A 24,829-nucleotide genomic window follows, 5' to 3' on the forward strand; every position below is an offset into this window, starting at 1 on the left:
AATAGTGAGTGTGCCAAACCGAGCCAGGATTTGACGTCACTTTCAAGTTGACCTGCAGCTCCCTGCTAAGATCAAAGCCAACTCTCTTTGATCTCTCTCGCCAAACCTCTCCATCTATGCTGGTTATTCTACCTGACAGCTGCCAAGATGGGGAAATTTTGCCTCCGACATTTCATTTTCAAGTGAGTAAATCAATCCGTAACTGTGCGGTCTACTCACCTGAATCACAGTCTTTCCTAATTTATTTGAAGCTGCAAAGCTCTCCTAGCACACCCCTCCTATGCAAACACAGTACTCCTGGCAGCTGGGTTTAACCTTGGTACAGCTTGCCAGGTGTGCCACCGTCACTGAAATCAGGCTGGAACTGCTGCAGCTGTGCCTAGCCAAGGTGATTGGAGCATTTCATTTACACTGGTACAACCCACACTTCCCTCCCAAAGTGTCCAAGAGATAAATGAGACCATTATTGCTTTTCCCCTCTACCACATTCATTCTGGATGCAAACCTGTTTTACTGAAGCCTACTTAACGCCTTACAAAGTTTTGAACTTCCTTAGGCAAACAGAAATGAGGCAGACATTATGTCTGAACAGAGCTTCAAAACAGAATAGGATGTTATACCTGTGCAGGAATCCCCTGGAGAGCTGCATAAAGTGCTACAGCAGGGACCAAGGTACACATCAACATTTTGTGCTTTTGAAGACGCTGAATCGTGTGTTCTGCTTTCTGCTCACTTTGCTAAGGTGGCACACTCACTCTAGCACTTTACTCCTGTGTGCAAATGGTTAATTCACACAGGTTCTTTAATGAGATGGTTGTTTAAACTTTCCTAGTCAAAGCATACCAAGGCTGTCGTAGTGGGACTGCAGATAAAAGGAAGAGTTTTGTAACTGTCAGTCCCAGACCAAGAGGAGCTGGTGGGCTTGTCCTCTGTGAAGGCCACAAGCTGAACAAGTCAGCATTATTTTGTAAAGGTTGTGGCCAAGAACAAGACTCCTTCTGACAAGGACACATGAACTTGTTGACTGCATATGAGTTGTTTGCTTGCATCCCAGAGCAATATTGCAAAGCAGAGCTGCCTAAAGGAAACTTCTTGTCCTCAAAACACTGTCTTTCATCATTGTAAAATAAAGGACAAGGGAGCATCAACTGACTTTACACTCTTTGCCATGTCATATTACTAATTCATGAGTGAAAGGTATCTGTATTTAACAGGTATCTGTGTCACTGTGTGCAGTCACATCACAGCCTTCTGCAAACCCACTGTCTTTTCTGGTCTAGTCTTAAACAGACTGATACCCTCAAGGTTGCCAGGTTTAGGGACTTAAGGTGTCCTTGGCTACAGTACTGAGTTTGGGGAAAAACGCCATATGATAATGGGATGGGCCACTTGCTTTCCCCTAGGTGTGAATAATACAGTTGATCTACTTCCTCTGTAGATGACTTAATGCTGCAGAGAGGAGCACAAATAAGAGAAAAAAAAAAAAAAAAAGGTCCCCATATTTTACCTTCAGCCCTTTCACACTTGCTGCCAGACCTGCAATGGGAGTCAATCTCTTCCCACACTGTCTATCAGTACAGATTAAATAGAGCAAATGTGACAGAAACTGATACAAAATACAAACTGGTGACTGGCAATGGAGAAAAGCATGTAGTCATACAATCCAGAAATTTAGCCCAAGCCTCCTGGGGCCTGCATGATGCCTTTAACACAGGTCCTTCCTTGCAATTGTTTTCACCACCAGCGAGCAGCAGCAGCTCAACAAATATGCCAGAAACAGATCTTCTCTTATACCTCAATCCCTCCACTTCCTACCAAAACCTTCTCCCAGCCCAACAAAGCTGTCAGAATAGTGTTTGCTTGTCTTTGAAAAAAACTTTGCTCCAAACAAACCTTTCTCAGAGTCTACACAGCCTGCAGTTCACTTACCTATCCAGAGTGTCCTGAGGCACTTTACTCCCTCCAGCTCTGCTGTTGACATTGGCATTCTTGTTGGCAGTCATGGTCATTTCTGCTTTCTAGAAATCTGGATATCTGTGAGAAGAAAAGTCAATTAAGCTTTGACAAGCCCAAACGACAATTAATTGTTCAAGACCGCTGTAAGTACTACACTCTATAAAACCAGAACTCCTGTCTCTAAAATGCAATCAGATCTAGCTATGGTCCTGAGAAACTAAACCCTACCTCTCTGCTGCTGTTGTTTCACATCCACATCCTATTCGAGTTTATCAGAGCCCAGTGCTATAGCAGGAGATAGTTTATGGACATTAGGTGCATGCTTCAGATTCTGACATGTCTGATGAATATAGCTTGATACTGAGTTCACAAAATATCACAGGCTTGGTGTGGTTCTTCCATCCATCAGGATACACTGAAAACCCACCAAGTGCACTCTGCAATACCTGCAAATAATGTAGTTATGACTGTCACTGCAGCCACACAAAAGCTTTTAAACAGGAGAAAACTTCACAATTTTAAAGTGTAGCTCTTTATATTATGGAAATATTTTTCAAACAGTGAAATAAATTCAATAATGAATAGGTTGAAAATAATTTTCAGATCTGCTTGTGACATGAAAATGTCTGCAAATGGTTTCTGGCTTATTCCCTCTATTAATCACAAGATTCTTCAAGTAAAACTGTCTTATGATGCTTTTAAGACCTCAGGTAATATAGAGAGTCATTACTGATTTCTAGCTCTATCCTAATAATACTAAGGCATGAGATTTGGTAGCACACCAAAAGCTGTAAATTAAACTTCAGCCATGATGAAAACCCTATATATTCAGTCATGTGTTGTAGAATTCCCAGTACAAGGCAATACTAGTGTCTTCCTGACTTCACAAACTCCTGACTAATGGTTTTCTTCCAAAGAGAAATTAAAATGCTGCCAGAAGCACATAAATATTGTTTGCTCGTCTATATAGCTAGGAGACAAAAAGAATACCAGATGCATGGAAGAAAGCCTAAATGGAAACGGCAGGCAGTAGGGAGAAGTCCTTGCAAGTGAATTCCCACAACAGGTATAAAAACAGACACCTCAGATTGATTCTCAACAGTAAGGGGGGTTTGGAAGAAGAGGGAAAAAAAAAAAAAAAAAAAAAAAGACATTCTGGAAGAAATTTCTCCCAGACAAGTGCAGAGAGAAGGCAATTGGCAACTCTACCTTCTTGAGGTCCCTCAAATGCATAGGAAAGGAAAGACAGTTAGTGGCCACCAAGAACACAAAAGATGGGCCTTACCATTGTAATGTTGCTGAAAATCAGCTAAGAAACAAGCCAGGACTGCAATAAATTGCCCATGCCCCACTACATCAATAGAAACGTTCTTAGCCTGAAGGGAGAATTTTACTATACGGATGCAGGCCAGGACGTGAAAGTGGCAACCTCTGCCACCATGCCTCTCTGTTGACTGCATCCCACATTTCTCTTCTGTAGGGCACTGCTCATAGTCGCAATTTCCTCTGCCACTGTAATCACTTGAGAAATATTTTGCAGGAAGAGGGAGAAATACATTTTTATGTCATGAGTCCCTCAGGAGAGAAATGAGGGAGTACTTACTCCACCTGATGCCACAAGAGCTGTTTATCAAGGGTTCTGTGGCTCTCCTGGCATGCTCTGTGGGTGATTAAAGATGTTCCTTAATTTGTAGGCTGAACTATGTACCACAATTTGAAGTACTGCCACCCAGGTTCTGACCAGAACTACCAATTTTTACAACCATTAATGGCATACTTAATGCAAAAAATAAGGAGTACTACAAACTTGTTGTTTACCCAAACCCACAGTAAGTCCAGACAGCTTGAGAAGCCAACTGTAATGTGATGCTGGAAAGCAAGCTGGGCACTGACAACACACAAAATCCTTGTACAAACAGACCCATTGCAGTGAGGAGGACATTCTCTAAACCACTTAATTCCAAACAATTCTACCACAAATTAGGTCAGAAAAGCTCCTGTGGATTGCAGCTCCAAATGCAGTTAATCGTGTTGACCACAGATTCCAGGTCTTCTTATCCTCCTCCCATTGTCCTGTGTGTATCAATCTTCCCGGACTGTGTGGAGGTTTGATTCTTTTTTCAGTTGGTAACTCTTTTATTTTATTATTTTTATGTACTGAAGCCCTCCAGATTTCCCCAGTGTCTCAGTGTTATTGTTACTGTTCTACTGTCAAGATAACAGGGCTGTAAGGAACTGCCTGTTCTGGTTGGGGAAGGACTTGCCTGGGAAAAGAAAAAAAAGCCTCTGCTGCTGGCCAAACTTTCTAGGACTGTACATTCCACAGGGAACCAACAGCTTTTTTTTTTTTTTTTTTTTTTTTTTTTTTTTTTTTTATGTTTTCCACTCACCAGTTCAATGCTTTTACTGTATTAAATCTAGATCATTTAATAGCAATCAAGGTAAGAAAAATAAGAGATGTGTGACACCAGGCAAATAACAGCATGCAGACATTACATTCATTTTTTTGCTTTTCTATTGAGGACCAGAAGAAGCTGAATAGACCTTCAAAAAGACAGGACACTGGCCCAGCACACACAAATGATATAAAACAGTAGCATAAAAGCACATTAAGAGTCAGTCATCTTCCACTTCTCTCACAATAAAAAATAATAATAAATGTGCATGCATGTACATCAAGGTGTTTGTTTTTTTATGGAAGCCTTACACTTCTCAAATTGCAGCTTCCCAACAGCTTGATAACGTCATTGTGGCCAATATATTAAAAAAAAAAAAAAAAAAAAAAAAAAAAAAGGAAGCTTTGAAATGTAGAGTTAACCTAACTTGAATACCAAATAGGCCAAATCGCAAATCGTTTTGCTTTTGGCAAAAGGGGAACTTGGTCCTAAAAGGAGATTTCACAAGATTCATCAAATTTAGTGATAATTTCCATGCAGTTGAGACTACATTATATACAGTGAAGACTTTTATATGCAGTTTTTCTTTAATGTTTATTTTTCATGAATATTTTGCTGCAGGTGATGCTAGTATCGCCCAGTATACACAAAGAAAATCTAAATATCCTAATAACTTGAAACAGAAAGTTATTTGAAAACTTGGCAGAAAACTAGTCAACAATTTACTGAAGTGCCTAGAAGCACAGTTAACAGAGCTACTCAGTAATTTAAGGTCTTAAACAAATGAACAACAACAAAAACACCTAAAAATGAAAAGGGAGACAGAGGCAATAAATAAATAAATAAATAAATAAATAAATAAATAAAACTGCATTTTATAGTCATGTTATGCCAGGGCCTTTGAATGAACTCGACAGCCCTGTAAGTTTATATGAATCATTCTATGGTGAGAATCACATCCCACGGGCTTATGCGAGAGCGTTCTCCAGCACAATATTTGCACATTATTCGGCATGAAGTAATGACAAAATCTCTCAAGAATTATGATATACTGTCAAAAACAAATCCAAAAATAGTCATGTCACACAGATTCTGCATTGCCCAGTCAACCAACTAGCTGTACTTGCCAAAAAATGCAGTATTCCGATTTATTTGTAAATATAAAGAATGACTCTGAAACCCTTACTTAGTCATCATTTGTACATCACTCCAGGAACAGCCTCACTAGTTTCACCAGAACAGTGCTCAAAGTGGTATTTTAATAAGCCAGGATGGTGGAATCTGGACCTGCTCAATTATTAAATGCACTTCATCTGAAGCTTCCACAAAAGATTTGGTAGGAATAAAGAGGGGGAAAAAATTAGTGTGATGGCAACATGAGATCTGCTCCTCAGCAGACAGCATTTCTTCTGACTGGAAACAGCTGCTGCAATGCAGATATTTTCAAACAGATTTTTATCATTGTAGTAGGTCCCCATGACAGAACATTCCCTATGGACCATGTCTCCCCTTCCTCTTCCAGAATGGTACAACTGAAAGCGTGGCCTGGAGCCTTCTTAGGCATAGATGGGACACTAAAAATCATCAAGCTTTGTGCTAGCGCACCTTATGACATCACTGAATCCTTAATTCCCCTAGTCTGTTAGCAAAGGAGGTGTTAATCCTAAACTCGCCCTGTACAGTTGGAAGTTGTCCTTCATTTCCTAAAGCATCCCAATACTTCGGAGGTACAGCTTGCAGCCCCACTGCAGCGCAGCTGTTTCTCCACTCACTCCCATCCACAGATGGTTCAGGACTAGAGCTAAGCTTGGAGCAAAACCACGTGGAAATTCCCAGCAGTCAGGGATGTTTTCTTGGTACAATTTGAGAGCCTGGGAGGTCCCAAAAAACCCTTCTACTTTCCTACACGCAATTTATCCACCAGTTCCTGCACTGCAAGAACTGATCCTCTCCTCTTCTTCTGTGTACCATTGATAACATTGGGACCAGTCACTCATATCCAGGCTCAGTTGTCTTATCCATGTCTCAGATCACAACAGGTGTCTTAGAAAAAAATACATTCATAATTTGAATGATTCCATCTTCCATTTTGTTAGTACAATGGGAGAAGAAGAGGATTTTTTGTGTAAAACTTCTTCAGTTCAACAGACATGCATGCTTTTTTGTTTGCCAAGTGTTTTTGTTAATACTCTGCTCAATCTCTCTTCTTATTCATATGGTCTTATTCCCTACCTAGACTTAAAACAGATCCCTCACGCTCCACTTTTTGCACTCATTGCTAAGGCAAATTTTCCATTAAGTACCCAGGTCCAACAAAAACTCCTTCGAGTATGTTGCAGACCGTCAAAGCCAGTTTTCTGAGTGTGAGGAACATTAGCGCTGTTTATCTGGCAGCTTAACGAAGAAGAGCCCAGATGCAGCTGTTTATGTTTGAGCGCTGAACTTGCCCAAGCAGAAGACAACAGGTATGCGGATGCAGCCCTCTGAGCCAGGCATTCGCTGTGACCCAGGCTGCAGCACAGAGCAGATGAAGTTAGGAAGGTGGCAAAGAAGAATACATATGCAGTGCTCCTGCTGACTTGAGAAGGGAGTCTTTTAAAGATAAAAATCTCAAAAATACATTAATAATATCCAATTTGATCCGCTTATTTTTCTCTTCACAGTATCTACGACTGAATGTCTTGATTTTTAAAAACATCTAATGACTAATGTGTTTTTCTGATTGCTTTTAGGAAATCTTGCTCACATTTCAAGGTGTTGTATAGCTAAACTTTTATTAAAGAGTTGCAGCTTAGTTTTGTGGCAAGTTGCCTGTTCCCTTCCAGTAAAACAATTATATCCTCCCAGAACAACGTCAGCTCTGATGAAATGGAAAGTCCAAATAAATCTTTAAAGATCCCTGCCTTGAGAGGGCTCCTGTAGAGGCTCCAAAGAACATTTGTTACAAGACCTACGTGCTTTCGTCGTGTATACCTGTTCTGTAAGCTGAGCCATCGTAAGTTAAGCTATGCAATACTGTACAAACTGACATGAAGAGCTAAATGACCAGCTCAGCAAGGGTGTGGCATGGAGGGATGCAGTAAGGGTTAATTCACCTATCACATCCCAAGTTTTCTCTTTACAGCACACAGCCAGCCTAATTACATCAACAGGCTTCTAGCAAGACATGAGAATTAACTGCCCTCAAGGCTAGCCCTAAAGGCTGGAGAAGCAGACCATATTCTCCCAACAAACCTGCGTGTCCGAGCCATATTATGCTCTAGCATAATCTCCGAGACAAATGAGATCAAGCCATTCGTACAGCTGCCTATATCCAAGTCCCTGAGAACAAGTGACAATGTTTGTGGATAACAGATACAGAGGAAGAGAGTTCCTCAAACTTCTCATCCTTGTGACACTGCAAAAGGCACAGATTTTAGTTAGCATTAAGTCCACAATCTCATCCCAAGTCTCCCTGCTTACAAGCCAGAGACAGCGTGTCCAATTGACAGTCTTTCTGCTAGGCTTTCACAGCAAGGTGACAAACTCTCCTATCCCACATTTACTGACACAAGCTGGGGCTTGCGGGGCTGGACTTGGTTGTCGTTACATACCTTGCAGTCCAAAACTTGTGTCCAAATGTAAGAGTTATGTGCTAAGCTTCTCTGATACCATTCACACTGCTGGGGCAATCACAGATACACAATGGCATAAAAACATGAAAATCAGAGTCCAGTAGCATAGAGGTTTGCCTCTTTTATGGAGGAATTTTCACTAACGCTGGTATGACGTGACCATCTTTCTTGGACTATGGAGGGCACACTGACTTCAAAAAACTTTTTGGTATAATTACGAGAACTCTCTGGCAATTAGGGTGTTTATTTTATCTTGCTTGGTTCGGTATTAAAAAGAAAAAGGTTTTGTTTGTGTTCTGCTTTCGTACGTCACTAGAATTACATTTTAGCTGAAGAAGCTGGACTGAATCCAGCTTTTGGACTGAATCTTTCTTCCTTTCTGCACAAGTGAAAGATGTATTGATTTGTGCCTCATTTGTTGCAGTCTCTGATAGCCACTTTCCAGCTAGCTTGTACGGCTATACTAGACTTCCTTACAGTTTAGATAAATCATAGCTATTGTCCTAACAGCATAGAAGTAATTTCACTGTGACTTCTACCAAGTCGTTTGTGCTAAATGAGTACTTAACTCTCACTGAATACAACAGGTTCGCATTTATTGACAAATCAAAGTGGAATAAACTGAAGGTCCCTTCAAAAGTACCGGTTCCCCAGGGAAGTGAGAAGGAGACATTAACAGAAACTATATGGCTGCTATTGAATCAGTAGCTAGTATTTACCTTTGCAGGTTGAAGGTTGTTTGTATTTAAAAAATAAAAAATAAAATAAAATACTTTGACTGGTTTGAATTTAGCTTGATTTGAAACACAAGGGTAGAAAGGATGTAAAATACTTACAATTATTTGTTACTACTATAAGCTCAGAGGAAACCTAACTCTACAGCCACACGGGAAGTAGGGCCAGTGGCAGGCACATGTCAGAGCTTTGTGAGTGAGTTAAGGAGAAGACAGAACAATTCTGGTGGCACTGTGAACTTGTATGGCCGATGCCAACCTTCAGACACCTTCACACTGCCCTTAAAACTGATCTCAGATCTGAAATGCTACCTTAGGCCTTATTTTCCGATGCCTATGCTAGCCACACATTCTCACGCTGTCACAGTCGTCTGAGTCATAAACTATCTGGTTTGGAGAACTGATCCATCTGAAAAACAGTTGTGTTTGTTTTTCTTTTGTTAAGGCTGACATTCAGCCATTCATCTGAGACATTCATTCTTCTGGACTATCTGGAATATGTACTTCAAAAATGCCTTCAAAATATGTTATTTAAAATTAACTCTGAAAGAAAGAAGCAGGGATAGTTTAAGTTGTACTCTAACAAAGGGAAAGTCGCTAGGGGTGCTTAAGAAAAAGGTTGGATGTGGTGCTTAGGGACATGGTTTAGTGGGGGACAGCTGAACCGGATGATCGTGGAGGCCTTATCCAGCCTTAATGATTCTGCTGGAGTGCAGAAGATGAATCCCAAGCAAATCGTTTCTGTGCTAATGCCAAAGGTATTTGGTATGTCTCTATGCACAGATACTGTTATTGTAAACAACATTTGCATGCTTTCTCTTTTAGGACAGAAATCTCTTTCATTGTGAACAGTACGCTAAACATTATGTTTCCATAGTGTATAAAATTGGGCCTTGAAAACGTGCAAGCTATTTTTGCTTTTAATTTTTTGAAAACAAAAAGAGAAAAAAGGATAAAAACATTCAACAAAGTATTTTCTCTCTGCTATGAATGCACCAGAAACTCATGCATTTGATGAAACATAAAACCGGTACAGATTTCACACACTAAAATTTGGTCTTAGAAGCAAAGCATCCACATTACTCTCATGGCTTCAGCGAGCAAAATATGTGCATACCTCAGATCTGAATCAGGCTTTAGTAGAGAAAAGTGACTTATTTTCTCCTGCTCTACTTGAGTATCGATCATAATTTGGTGACTCCTTTCAACAAGCCCTGTAGTAGACTTTATGAACACTGCTTTGTTGAAAGCCCTCGCTCATCACATTTGCTGCAGAAACTTTAGTACAGAGTAATCTGAGGCATGTATATTTTGGTTTTCACAACACAAACACTTCAACAACGACCAGACAACTGTATGAAAACAGGCTACTTGTCAATTGTGTCCATCATACATTCCTCAGTATTATTCTTCCTTTGTCCTTTCTCTTCATCCTCAAGATATCTGCATAAAAACATCAGTTCAAGGCTCACTAGCTCACCTGCTCCTGTTGCTTATTCTTCAATGAAATTATAATCTTCCAAGTGCAAAATCAAAACCATTTGCACGATAATTGTTTCTTTTGACACATACAAAAAAAAAAAAAAAAAACAGATTATAATTTTGCTAAGAAATGGGAGTAGATTAAGGCACAAAGGTTCTTCTTCATTAATATTTTTGTGTAACAAAAAAAATGGAGGAAAAATAGATTACAAGAAACCTTATTTCAAAATAGACTGTCCTTCAGTATTGCCACAGTATCACCAGTCCCTAAAGATATCGCAATACAATTCAAGATGTTCAGTACAGACTGCCAGAGAGCACAGGCTGCAGGGGAAACACAAAGTTAAAAAAAAAAAAAAAAAAAAAATCTGAAAAGTCTTAGTAAACCTTGAAAAGAACTTCTCTGTTGAACTGACATTGATGACTGAACCTTCCTCACCCTGAGGCTGACTGATAGAGTCTGCTGGACACCTGAGAAGCATCCTGACTTTGCAGCTACTACAAGTTTTTGATTCATTAGGGCATCGTGCCAGTCAAAACACGGGTCACAGCTATAATACAGAGCAAGCTGCTGTCTCCAGTGTTGTCAGCACACCTCCCTTCCTTCCTGCCAGACGCACATGGCTCCCACTCAGAGCACCACTGGAGTGCAAACTGCAAAATTAATAGCAGTTACATGGCTTCCCCAAGCTTTTAATAATATATGATGGAAGGAATAGGATCTTGATGCAGCTACCGAGAGATTTGAGAGAAGGATTCAGCCTTCACTTTGCCTTAAACTTCCTATGAGATGCTAGGTAAACTGCTTGAGTTGTGCTTGAAGTACACTCAGCCACACAGAGGGTAGCTTAGCAAGATACTGCACTATACTGTGCTTTAAACCTGAATTAACTTTCCCAGTACAGAGAAATACCTTTACTTTTCATTTCCCAAATCCTGCTCTATACAACAGAAACAAGTGAGAACTTGTCTGTACGTAGAGGAGAATTTACAGCATCCTCATTACTCCACACCAACTCTCCATGCAAATGCTCTTAGTGTGTTTGGGGTAGGTAACACGCTTCCCAAACTACCTTATACAAGGGTGTGCTTAGCACCAAGTACATAACCTGTGAATTATTCCATAGCAGGTGGTAAGTTATAAATGAACTTCCTAATAACTGTGCAAACAGGCCCTTGAGCTTCCTCCCCCCCAAGCCCCGTGCGACAGCAATAAAGCTTACATGTACAAAGCTTGAAAATTCTTGAAATTGTCTTTCATTTTGCAACTGACTTCTTGTGACAATGTGAGAAACAGTGACACTGAGAAAAACATGGAGACCAAGGGGTTTAAATGGCCAGCTCGGGTACAGCTTCTGGTGGCACTCACCAGCTCATTCTTTCAACAGATCATCTATTTTCAGAAGCTTGTTTTATTCTGCTTGCTTCAGACTTTTTCTGCAGAGCCCTTTCTGAGAGCAGAGAGGAGGAAAGACACAAACCAAAGGCCAGCAAGGCCACAGAGACACAGACAAATATAATCTCTACCAAGCCAGCGGCAATGCTTCTTCCTTCCCCTATCAGTGATGGCAGGGAGGGAAGAGGGACAGGCAGATTTGTAGGTGGATCTCCTTCCCTGACAGAGTAAGCAGCAAATAAAGCAAGTGGTCTGAAAAAGAAAGGAAAAATGGAAGACAGAAGTTCTGGTACTAGGAGTGGAAAAAAAAATGGCTTTAGTGGAAAAGCAAACAAAGCTGAAAAAAAAAAATACATAAAACAAGGACTGATGAAAACATTACCCTGAAATCCAGTGAGACAGGTTAGGTTGTTTGCCACACTGAATATTCAGGTTGAGGCACGCTTTGCAAAGAGATGTGGTGACCTTAGGTATGCTGGCCCAGGCTGTAAATAAACAGAGGAACAATGCAGCCACTTTGTTCAAGTCAGAGCAATAAAGTGAAAGCCCTGGATCAGCATCCAGTGTGTGTGACTATGCTCCCCCAGTGCTAAGCAGATGAGAACAGACAAGATGGCTAACGGGACTGGAAGAAAATCTGAGACCATTCAAGGATCTGAACAGCAGCATTCAGCAAAGGACAATCTGAAGATAACACTCTCCTGGCTGATGCAGGTGTCACGAGGAAAACTAACTTCAGAGGAGGGTTGCAAGGAGCATGTGGAGAGGGATGTGGAATGGATGCTGCATAGGCATCAGAAGCACTGAAAAATAGAGATCTTTTGGTAGAAGTAAGGGATGCCAACTACTATACTGAGGTGCAAAGTACTCTGACTTCTCTCTAGTACTATGCAGTAAAAGAATACCAAACTCATCAGTGCTAGCAGAAGACAGGGTGGCGTTATTACCAGTCTTAATTTCTGTTTTAAATTTAAAGCAGCAGTGGAAGATTTTGGATAACGGTGCCTCAGTAAGGTCACAAACTGATAACTGGTGTCACTAGGGACCTATTCCATTTAGATCACTGTGTCCTACTGATGATGTTAGTGTTCTGAGTCAATATCTCCAAGAAGCAGGACCTGTCTGTGATACTTCAGCTGCCAACGCCTACACTTCAAGTGAAGCAATGGTTGATTTGGATGGACTGTCCAATACACTGATATAAGAGCATCCTGGGAGGATGACAAACTGGCTAGAGACTTCATGGATATAAGTAGAAAATATTACCAAAATTGTCTTGGCTTGTACAAAGAGATGAGAACAACCTTGGGTCTGCCTCTTTTGCTCTTGGCAGTTACCCAGGGAATCTGTGGAAAGGCACAGAGAAGATTTTAATTCCCCTGCCTGCAAAGTAAATCCAGGAGTGATCCTGGACACAGGCATCAGCAACAGCAAAGGGGATGGCAAGTCTGTTGTTGGCATGGAGGATTTGTGCCAGCACCGTTCAGAAGAGTTTATCTGTTTACATTTGGAAATGGTGTTCCTCTGCTTAAAGCAATGGCTGCAGAATTCAGTTCGGAGCTTCATTTGAGCTCTGACAGGTTGCTTTTGTGGTCTTGGGGAAGATGCTTGGAGACGAGATCTTGAAATTCACTGCCAGAGATTAAGCCCACATTTGGGTGTCTGGCTGAGTGGCCCATTTTCCCAGAGCTGCTCCTTTTGGGGCTTCTCTACCTCAGCAATCTGTGCTTTGACCTCTCCAGATGTCACATCGTGGCTCTATCAGTGAACCAGGAATAACTCTACGACTTAGCTCACACACAGGCCATGAGGACATGCTCATCAGTAAGTTCAAGTTCTTCAGAGACATGGTGGGGCGCAGACATGCAGCTATCACTGATGCTGAGAGCATCAGCAACAGAGACGAGGCAGTCCCCTGCCTCTGCAGGGGCTGAAAGCCACCCCTCCTGCCTCATGCATCTGTGCTCCAGCAGGCTGACATCTCTCAGGGCACCTGCTGAGCACCTGCTTTGTCCACGGTGGCTTTCTGATTCAGATTCCCTTCGTGCTGATGAAGCTCTTGGCTAGTACCTCCCTCTCCTTCAACCTCTACAGTTTTTAAGCCAAACCAAAGAAAACCAAAACCCCTGTGCTCCCACACTGATAGACCACAGTGTGGTGTGTGCAGGCTGACAGAGAGAGGGCTTGGTGGGTCCCCTGCCTAAGCTCCAGCTCCCATCTCAGATGACCGAAGAGAGAAAAGAAATATTAAAGAGGAGCATGACCCCACTGAAAGAGACTGGAACTCCTGCTGTCCTGCAAAGAGGGTGTGACCCCATAAATGTGGGAAGTTTCCAAACTCTGCGTAGCTGCTCATTTAATATACAGCCCAAGCTCAACATCCAAACGCAAGATTAAATTCCTGTTTTTGAGACCCTCGTTCATGGGTAGAAGCCTAATCCCCCATGCACATACAACCCTCTAGTGACTGCAGGAGAACAGCAGATCCTGGTCTCCCGCAGTTTGTTCAGAGAACTGACTCAGGTAGGGGGAGACGGGAGAGAGGAAAGGATTGAGAGAATATTGGCAGCTATACCAGAATCACAATAACGTAAACTAAATGCAGCAAACTACTTCTTATCCCTTTTGTTAAGGAAAATTGTAGTAGCTATAGCAACAGAAAAGGGGAAAAATACCCAAGACTTTAAAATCCCCAAAGAACACAGCTTTCTAATATGGAAAAATCAAGATTTATTGCACCAGCAGCTCCCACAAGGCAGGGCTGTAGTAGTGCACAACGGTTTCAATTAAAAGCACGAATCATTAACCAGTGCAGCTGGGCTTAGTCGTTGGCAGCCTACACCATCTCTTCCAGCGAGCCACGAATTCTTTAGGGACTGAACTAGCTTCTCTTGCTGTGTGATGGGCCCTTCAGTCCTCTTTCTGGTGGCTTTACCTCGTATCTTCCATCAAGCCCTGTGATGGAGTGGATAATGCCACTACTCAGAGAAAAAGCAACGAAAAACCTCCTACATCTGAGTCCTGCGTCTGCACCCCGAGCCAGCCATCACACACTGATATCCCCTCGGGCCCTGCCAGCAATACTGCACTGCAGGCTCAGCGAGCACCACAGAGTGAAAAGTAGTTTGGTCCCCTGCTGCCTGTGTGCATTTTCCTTCTCAAATGCACACACACACGCTCAAAAGAGGGAAGGAATGTCTGGCACTTCTGCGGTGACTATCTGGCAGAAGCACGGCTCCATTTTCTGGCAACTCTACCAGGGTCTTAGAACAATTATTTCAGTTCCTGATTCGAGCACTGGAGACAGAAGATCAAGTTACATTTCTCTCCAGCCATCAACACTAATTCAGTTTTCACTAAGTCAGCCTTGCTGGAATTTCACTCTTCCACACTAAAACAAAAAAGGAAAGTGTGAATCAACACTGAAAAGCCATTAGAAGAAACATAAGGAATGTCAAGGGTTGCCCTTCACAAATGTAAAAAACACCAACGAGATCCAAGAGAGAAGGAGCTCTTTCTTGCTAGAAGAGATATTTTTATAAGCTTAAAGGATGATGAACTGTATCTATTGCAAAAGAAATGGTGCCACGGTCCTGTTATATCCACTGATACCCCACCTACTGTGCAAACGAGCTGTCTTCCCTTAGTACCTACAAGCCAGTTTGTGAATTTGCAGAGAGCATCTTCCCAGCTATCTGTTAGCCACAGGTACACACAGCTGTCAGAAGAGGAGGCACTTTGCTCAAGAAAGTTCAGCTCCCACAGCACAGACCTTTGTCACCTGCATGAAAGGAAAGTTTTGACAAGCTACCGCAAGCATAAGCGTTACAAATCTCCTTTCATCAGGCCTCTGGCCACAAGACGGTGGAACAACGGGAAACACTTCAACCTGTTTTAACATTCCCTGCAGTAGGAGGCAGTGAAATACCCACCCAGCCTACTGAGCTGATCACAGCCACCTAACTGCCACGGACTGTGGCTCCTGCCAGCACAGGGCTTCTGTTGAGGCTTCCTGGAGCAACATGTGCTCCAGCAGAGCAAGGAAGCTAGAACTGTGGCCACGGACACGCTAGCTCTGCTCTCGCGTACATTACATTCAGAATGGCAGAAGGGAGTGAAGGGATTTTAGAGAAAGGCAGGGCAAAAACAAACGCACAAACAAACCATGAACGATATCAAACATCTTTTCAACCTTTCCAGGCTGTGAGATGGCATTTGACGATTTAGAAGAGCTTCTCCTTTTTCCTTTTATTAAAATGATTTACATACTGCTGTGTACATGAGATGTTAGAGATCTCTCAAGAGACCAGTCGCTGTTCCAAAGAACTTACAATTCTATGATAGGAATTTCACAAATGAAGGCACTAACTATCTTCCCAGATGCAGGCTTGAATAGACCCACTGTGCTGGAGAGTTCTGCTGAGGGAACAATCTTTCCTCACAGTCCGCAGACCAGGAGTAAACCTGATGCAGAGCACTGTTACAAGACTTAACCATTTCATCCACTGGACGGGACCAAGGCCCACAGCTGTGGTTCACGAAGCACTGCATGACCCCTGTCACCGAGAGCCCTTCACACGGCCTCGTACAGCCTCTCCCACACTGCGTATGGCTCAGGTGATTCTGCCTCCTCAAATCTCACTTCTCTGCTTGCATAGGAAGTGCTAACAGCCCTACTGCCAGAGAGCACGAGAGAGTACACAGCATCAAAAACGTATCAAGAAAAAAGCACAATCCTACTCTGTTCCATTCAGCTACACGCATCCAGGAAGAGCAAGTAGCCAGTACATTAAGGAATAGGGTCCCATGGCTTGTTTTCAGATTGGCTGCCGTACTGTTATGTGCTATCACTTATGTTTAACAATATTAAAACATGCAACATGAGCTTAAAATATCTGTGTGAAATTATTAATTTCATCCAGACAACATTTGGAGCATCAGTCTGGCATCTGTATTTCTACCCAAAGTTTTAGCACCAGTGCTCATACTTTAACTCAATTCAAAACTGTGAGTAAAATATAATTTAATGGCAATTTGATTTTGCATGATCTCATTGAAAAGGCATATCCAGTGTTGCCTTTGCAACACAGAAACAGCCACGGGATAAGCCTGAGGGATGTAGATTAGTACTCAGATCAGATACAATTTCAGCCCCCTTTCCCATACAGGGAACATTTTGGCTCCTCACCAAAGTGAGAGTGTTCTGCATGCTGTAGGGTGAACTTGGTACAGCCCCCATATAGAAATACATCCTTCAAGACAAGACCATGGTCTAAAAACTGTTATCTGAATGCATGTACACTCTCCCTCTAAAAGTAAATAAGCATACAGCAAAGTTGGATGCAAGCTTTTCTTATCTCATTGGAGTCCAAACCAGAAAACACTTTCAAATGGTGCCTTTCAACATGCTTCACATGTGTCTGATGCTGAGGCTGGCATTCCTGTTCCTCTTCTTCTTTCTCATGGATTTAAGCAGAACAGTGTAGACATCGAATTTAAATTTGCTCTCTATACAGGAATAATTTTACTGTATCCATTAAAGTGTCATTACTCTAGAAAAGTAATTGCATCAGGCTGGCTTTCTGAATGACACTGTCTACTCTTAACGTATCTCTTCAACAATAAAAGCATCAAACCAGGTTCTTTATGGTCAGCCATATAATCCACCTGGCAAAAGGGCGAACTCCAACTCTGTCTTCTTCATAGCATTCATGTTTATATAGTGTTCAGCTGATGTCTAGTTTCACACTCCTTTGCTGGTGCTCACAGAGGATACCAGAAATGAAATTGTATCCCAGACTTTTCTCCTGTCTCCTGTTCTTTCCTTATTCCTCTTTCAATTCACTTGTATATATACCCAATACCAGTAAGTAGAGAATTGGAAATGTGCATCTGCAAGGAGACAAGTTATTACAGATACACACATTTGTGCAGTTATACACTACTATGTATATACTGCGGTATATAATTTGTTAATAAACTTCACAAAATTTGCCTTCCAGTAAGTAAATTAGCTAAAGTATATGCACAGATTATAAATAATGCTTTTCTGCTAAAAAAAACATCATCATAAAACAAATAAGGCTTTTGAGGCTTATAAAATCTATCATGCAAAAACTCTTCAGTTTCAACTCCATGTGAAGATATTTTTCCTGGGTTTGATTAATGAAAAAAAATCTAAACATTCTACACAGAAATGAACTAGTTTTGTCTGGCATGAAGTCTGCATTACCAAATTCCCCATGGTTTCCAGTTGATACCACAAACTTGGCCATGGCTCATTCAAAACTTAGTCCTCATCCTCCAAAAGGTACATAAAAACCTGTGATTTTTATTTTATTTTTTTTATGATGCTAAGACCATGATTTGTATTATAGAGGCAGGCAGAATCCTAACTGTACCTAGCATATAGCAGGCAGACTACCAGCAGATTTCATCCTTTCTAGAACAAAACAAATGTTACTTGTAACACCAAAAGGTAATGATTTATAAGATTATGAATACATTATAGAAATCTTTTGTGACTATCTACTCATATGATTTGGGACTCTGGTATTTTAGCTAATAACGTGCTTGGAAATTTATAGAAGATACAAAAGGCCCAGGGCTCACAGGTCCTATAGACACCCAATTCCTGCAGTTTGTTCACAGAGTAACTGCGTCTCTTTTCTGGTGTGCGTTTAATATCTGTGACGATCTGTTCTCCTCATTTTCCCTAGACAAATCCTTTCCTGTTTAACCTGAAAGAAGAATTCACAGTTGGACATCCACATACAAGGGGTTTTCCTTATCCTCTGTTGTAGATGCGGCAGTCTTGCTAAGGATCCTTTTTCTGATCTTGCAAAGTCTAGGAGCGTCAAAAACATGCAATTCAGTTTTGCTGAATCTTCACAGCAGCTATTCTCCAGCTGGGGCTCTGAAGAAAATACATGCATGAAGATGGTTTGAAGTTAGAAGGCTTTTTTTTTTTTTTTTTGTAAAAGTCTGTAGCTTAATTTTATGGCACAGATTCAAGGTATTATTTCTGCTGTTCCAGACACCTGTAGTTTCTTAACCATTTGACCAGTCTTCCTATTAAAAAGCCAGTACATTGTAGTTTCTGAGAGCAACAAGTTCTCTTACTACTGTAGCTGTACCACCAGAGCAGTCACCATCAAGTGACTGCTCTTCAGTTCTTGAAGAAGCAAGTTTTGTCTTTTTCAGTTTTAATGAGAAAACTGAAGCCACAACACAAAAATTAAAACCCTTTGGTAATGTAGCCACACCCCATGTCCTGCTCTGTGCCCAATATCCCCACCCAGCCACAGATACACAACAAAAAATACCAACTGCTGAAGTTTTGCAGATGGTAACTCCAATGTTGTGCCATTTTCTCCTCAAAGGACCACTCTACATGGCTTCTTTTATAGGGTGTGGATTTCTTGTCTTGGGGGGTTGGGGTGGGGAGATGGGTATTTGGGCATGGAAAATAGCTGTGGGCACGAACAATGGGGAAATAGCATTTATAAGCTGAAATGAAGTCTTTCAATTTGTGGAAACAGCTGGAGGGAGGAATGAATCTTATGAATAATGTAGCTGAAACTGAACAGACTCCATTGACAAAGAATTTTTTTGGGTCCTGACTATGGCTACGCTTTTACATGACAGTACTACACTTAAAACTAAAACTAAGAAGATTTATGCAGAATTCTGTATCCAGCATCTCCAATTTTACTATACTGAAATTAATCAGTCTACCCTTTCCCTACACATAATTTTCAGGGAAGAGATAGTTGTTTCTTCTGCATTTCGTGTACTTAATAATGCTATACAAGTGCTAGAATGAGCATTAAAATTAAGTGCTATGTAAGAGGTTTCACATATTTGTTCCGACATAGAGATGCTCCCTGAAAGGAAAGAGGTGGTGCTTGGCAGTGTTTGACTTGCTGACATATAAAGCACGGCCCCTACGTGGGTGCAAAAAAGACCGTTCAAAGGCAGCTTTGCAAAGCACCAAGTGGACCTTCTGTTCCACGGGCAGCTGAGCATCCCAGAGGTAAGTACAGCAGCTCTGCATCAAGGATATGCATATAGGCCTGTAACTGCCTACAGGTGAAGCAGTCGTGCTCCTACTTGTTAGAGCCTCTCATTGCTCCTGCTTTGATCTCCTCCACGCTTACTTGATTTGGTGCACAGTGTCTCTTCTTCTCCTGCCAAAACAAAACAGACTTCCACCGAACTCTGCCGTTCCAGGCAACTAGCAAACACTGCCTTCATGTTAAGTGTTAACAGAAGTGTTATTCCAATGCCTATTAAGGGCTTGTTTGCTTAGCAGCTTAAATATTATTGAAAGTCAACAGTATGCAACTGCGTGAAACTTTTAGGTGCTTTTGAAAAGATGAATCACTCTCAGGCACGGTTGATATAAACTGGATGTTACCTGCTTTAACCAGGTAATTCATTTAATGCAAGAAGCATAAAGCTAGGCAGCAAGCCTAGGGTGTACGTACAAAGACACCTTTGATGGAGGATCCGCTGAGCTTCACGTTTCTCAATGGATTTTTCACCCTTGCCTCACAGTTTGAGGCTTTCAGGCATCAGGAAGGAATTGCACTTCTTACAAGGAACAAGAGTATGACTTTAGTGTATGTCATTCACTACAGTGGCTTTTCAGAGAAACTACGCAAGTGAATGCCCAATGAAAACAGACAGAAAACAGGGAGCCAAAATTCCACAAGGAAACACCTTAGTAACCTCTTTAAATGTATTACAGAGATCTTTCAAAGGACTCTCAACAAGGTACTTTACCCATGCTAAGGACAGCACATTTATTTCAATAAAATCTTTTCTTCTTCTCAAGGAAGAAATAAAAGCTATTTGCCAGCTGAACCTTTTCTTTCAAAGCTACCCTGCTTCAGCCAAGCCCTATTACTCATTGTGCTGTTAGACAACGAGATTGTTTTGATGACAATGATCATTTGATCATCATTTGATCATGATCATCATTTTGATGATCAATGATCAGTGTGAGCAGATCTCACACTGTAATCTGTCTGAAAATTTCAGTAACAAGGTCAACAGTAAACCAAGGTAAAGAGTTTTTACACAGTTCTAATTTAGTAAGGAAGTTTACGTCCAATAAATCTAAGAAGCTTATCAACTTCTACGTGTTATTTTATCTACTACTAAACACTGCAAAATTTCAATCTGCCTGGGTCGTCCAGTCACCTAGAAACTCAAACATCTAAGGAGAAACAACGAGCAAAATCGAAATACCTTTGGAGTATTTCTGTGTATAATATAGACTATTATATACACAATATAGAATATATATAATAATGGACTGTGCAGAAAGCACCTTGCTTCTAAGGCAGTTTAGAGTGCCTGAATAACAAAGGGCCTCTATAGTTTCCACTAGGCAATGGGAGTTCAGTCATCACAACTGAAGGCCACAGGCCACTGTATTGTAGTTTGAATCTTATTTCTAAGGCTTATTTTAAATAGTACTAATGAGTTCTACATGCTACACAAACAAAAACAACAGCAACAGAAGTGAGCTGGAGAGGGGAAAAGACTTTAGCTTTGAATGAAGGGATCTACAGGCCCTGTTCAGACTGACCGAGTAATTTGAGTCTTTACCTTAGCCTACAGGTGGAGCTTTAATACCCGCCCTCATTCAGAGCTTTGTGGAGATGAATAGTTCCACGCAAATATAAAGAAGGTAAGGGAGGTAAGAAAGGGTCTTCCTAAAGATACGTTGTGAATGAAATAGGGATGGCTGCAAAGTACCAGCATGTCTGCTTCATGCGGACACAGCAGACAGACAGACGAACAAGCAGTTCATCAGGTTTTCAGCCTGAAGACTGTGCCAGAGAATTTTACACTGACTCAACCTAAAAACAAGCTCCTACTTTCTGTACAGATCTCTTTGAAAGTTCATCAGCACTGCTAGTCTCAGTTGCTTCACATTGTTCTTCTCACCAGAGTCCCCAGTGATCCCCCAGAGCACACGCAAAACGTGGGGTTTGGGGTTTGTTACGGTTGAGGAGAGGAGGTAAAACTCAAGTTCTCTTTGTGCACTATAAACAGCAACAAAAAACCCACACCTCAGAAAGCAAACAGACCCTCAAGTACAAGTTTCAGAAAAGGTTATCCTATGATTAAAAAAATCTGTTTGGAAAATAGGTATCCAAGTCAAAAGTTTACAGACAGAACAGGATAAGAAAGAAATATTTACATTGGTACTTGCATTAAGAAACCAAAAATAGAAATGTATGGACAAATAACCATTTAAACTAATGCTCTGGAAATAAAAGTATTTTAAAACACCACTTAACAAATGTATTTGACCCAGATTCCTACCGCCTGTTTTAAAAGAACATTCTTGAGAACAGTTCACAAGCATGTTTCTGGTAATTTATCTGAATTGTGTAACAATTTTCAAAGCTTCATTAAAGCTTTATTAAAAACTAACAAACAAAAAACTTGCAACATCCTTTCCAACTTTGCTGTTTGCACACCTCCTTACCAGTGAAGGCTAGTAAGAGAACCTGAACTAAAACCAGGAAAAAAAAAGTCATAACCATCAGTTGGAAGGGAAAGCTCTAAGTGACCCTTCTACATAGGATGTAGGGTCCTATTCTATTCCTCAGCTCTTCTCAGCCTTCAATTTGCTTTGTTTTCAAAGGAGTCCCTTCCTGAGAGCCAGTTCCTGTCAGTTCTACTGTCCCTAACTTCAGGGAACTCCAGACCTCCTCCGTATTTAGGTGCCTGTCCACCTCAGCCAAGCTCATGCTACGAACTAGTTGGTCCACCTCCATCACAATTTGCTCTTTGAAAAGACAGACCTTGTTACAGAGCCATTTTTCATTATCTTTCCATTTATTAAAACACACACACACAATAATGTTTTAAAAGATTACTTGACCGTTCTATTTGACCAAAGTTTCTGTATCTCCCTATTAGTAAATAAAGCCAAAGCAATGCCAGAAGTCTCTCTTGTCAGTTCAGGGATGAAGTCACTAGACATTGCTAAACCTGCAGCCCGGTATTATTAGCACTGTTTTTATCTTATCTGTCCTGCAAAGATGGTGCACGGACCACGGTCTATTAGTGTTTTCTCAGGAATCCTTCTCAACAGTATCATAATCTATGCTAAATGAGACGAGAAAAAAAAAAAAACACGAGAGGAAATTTCACTTTCCAGCTGCCTGGACTAAATACAGACCAAATCAGCTGATTCCACTATAGATAGTTTAAACTCAGTTGGTGAGACAGGATGAAACACTTGGCTCCCAGATTTCTGCTGCAGGTGAGCAACATCAGCCCTGCCATAATGAGGGGGAAACAGGAAATTCTTTACCGAGATGGGGCAGCATACGTCAATAGAGTCCAGCTTACAAGGTGGCATTTACCTCTGCTTGCCCAATACTCACAAGTTAGCAAACTGGTCAAAACGAGGTGTTTGTATTGTACCGGTCCTTCCATTTTTCTCAAGTGCAACTCAAACAGATGCTTTTGACCATCTAGCCCATGCCTCAGCTTTTAGTCTGAACTCCACACTTAGTTACTTAGAGAATATTTTTATTAGATCAATTAAAAAAATGATATTTCTATGCTTTGAAACTACAATCTAGCAGAAAGAACAAAGACAGACATAAATATAGCCTTAAAACAGAATTTACCTTTTCTCAGCCAGTTACAGGAATTCACCACCTTTAAATATCGCAGTGAGAAACATTAAAAAAAAAAGTTTCCATTTAACAGATGTAAAAAATCACACTTCAAACTTTTTGCCTAAGCTTCTCTTTTCTGTTTGGTGCTTTTCATATCATTTTTTGTTACTGTCAACATTATAACATAATCCATCTGAGAGGTTTAAAAGTAAACTGTTTTAGGCAAGGGGAGAAACCACAGTATGTTAACTGACAGGAGGTTTTGGCTCCTTCTTCGTCTTTAAGGATCTATTTCTCAGCTGCTGTTTCTCTACAGCAGGGGCTAGAAAGTTTAAACTTCATTCCAAGATTCCCAGTTTCCTAATACCTGTTACCTAAGCATATTTTACTTTGCTTATTGAATAACTAAGACATTATTGCCTTCTAGCTTGTTCATCTGAGGATAACCAATACTAAGTCACATCTACTAGAGATTGTGGCTTTCATCTAAGCTTCTAATGTGATGGCAATAAGCAATGTGCACGGCTGGGAGGCTGTCTAGCAGTTATCCCTGTCTGACAGGTGACAGAGGTGGGGCACAGCTGATGACCATAAAACAAGACACGAACAGAGAAAAATGTGACTCCTCTGAGCATCAGGCAGTTCCCCTTCAACTAAATATAGAGCCATTTTCAATAAGTACATTTCAGACAACAGTTACTAACCTGTTTATTTACAAAATTGAAGTGTTTTCCCTATGGCATATACTCCAAAGACAACAACAAATTGTACATGTGAACAGTCTTAACAGTGGAAGAATGAAAGTTTGTAAAATATGCGTCCTTGTCAATGTTGGAAATAGCACAATTCCAAACCAGAGACTAATGCTGAAATACAATCCAGGGGCTGCAGCTCCATTCATAAACTGTCCCGTTCAAATTCCAGGGTCTGGAATGAATTTCATCCTTGTGTTCAACCAGAGAGCCACAATTTATTATAGTGCTGCACTTTCCAATTTCAAAACCATATCCCTAATATTTTTCTCTGTCAATTCCAATAGAGATTAGCAAACTTCTCAACCGTGATCATCCACAAAGAGAAAACGCAGCAGAATCCAACTGCCCACAGACAGAAAGAAGCAAGTGCAGTTATGTACCACAGGACTAAAGTAAAAGGAAACCTACTGTGTGTACACAGCTCCAACCATTGAAGCTGGAAAGGCATCAGAAGGGTCCTTCTGTTACTAACAGCATTAAGTGGGAGTCGGATCTCCACTGTACTTCAGCTCTGCTTGTACCTCACCACCAGACTGTCTATACAGCACACTAACACTATTACTCCTGCACAGGATCACTGTAATGCTTCCTGACAACTTCAAAACACAAAGTAAATAACCAGTGCTTTCTATTCATCACATGGTCTGCAGCTGAGATGCGCCACGAAGATACTGGGTTATTATTATACACAAGCTAAGTTTTCAGAGCTGTCTTGAGACCTCCCTTAGGCTCTGTAGGGAGTTGCTACACTCTGATGTTCAAGATGAATTGGGATCCAACCACACTGGTCTGTATGACCATTTCAACCTACTGCATTTTGTAGGATTTGGCTCCATATTCTA

The 24,829-nt window shown here is 41.1% G+C and overlaps 1 protein-coding gene across 10 annotated transcripts in view; it reads right to left on the minus strand.

Annotated features, from left to right (window-relative positions):
• Nucleotides 1-24,829, minus strand: part of DENND2B (DENN domain containing 2B) — a 155,082-nt gene that overhangs the window by 82,294 nt on the left and 47,959 nt on the right. For all 10 annotated transcript variants that reach the window (XM_038180497.2, XM_038180500.2, XM_072039361.1 and 7 more), the window contains one exon: nucleotides 1,930-2,034. In XM_038180497.2, coding sequence (XP_038036425.2) covers nucleotides 1,930-2,009 — 80 coding nt within the window. In that variant the 5' untranslated portion in view covers nucleotides 2,010-2,034. Of the gene's footprint in view, nucleotides 1-1,929; nucleotides 2,035-24,829 lie in introns of those variants that run through there.

This window comes from Anas platyrhynchos, chromosome 5, assembly GCF_047663525.1.
Source record: "Anas platyrhynchos isolate ZD024472 breed Pekin duck chromosome 5, IASCAAS_PekinDuck_T2T, whole genome shotgun sequence".
Taxonomy (NCBI): Eukaryota; Metazoa; Chordata; class Aves; order Anseriformes; family Anatidae; genus Anas; species Anas platyrhynchos.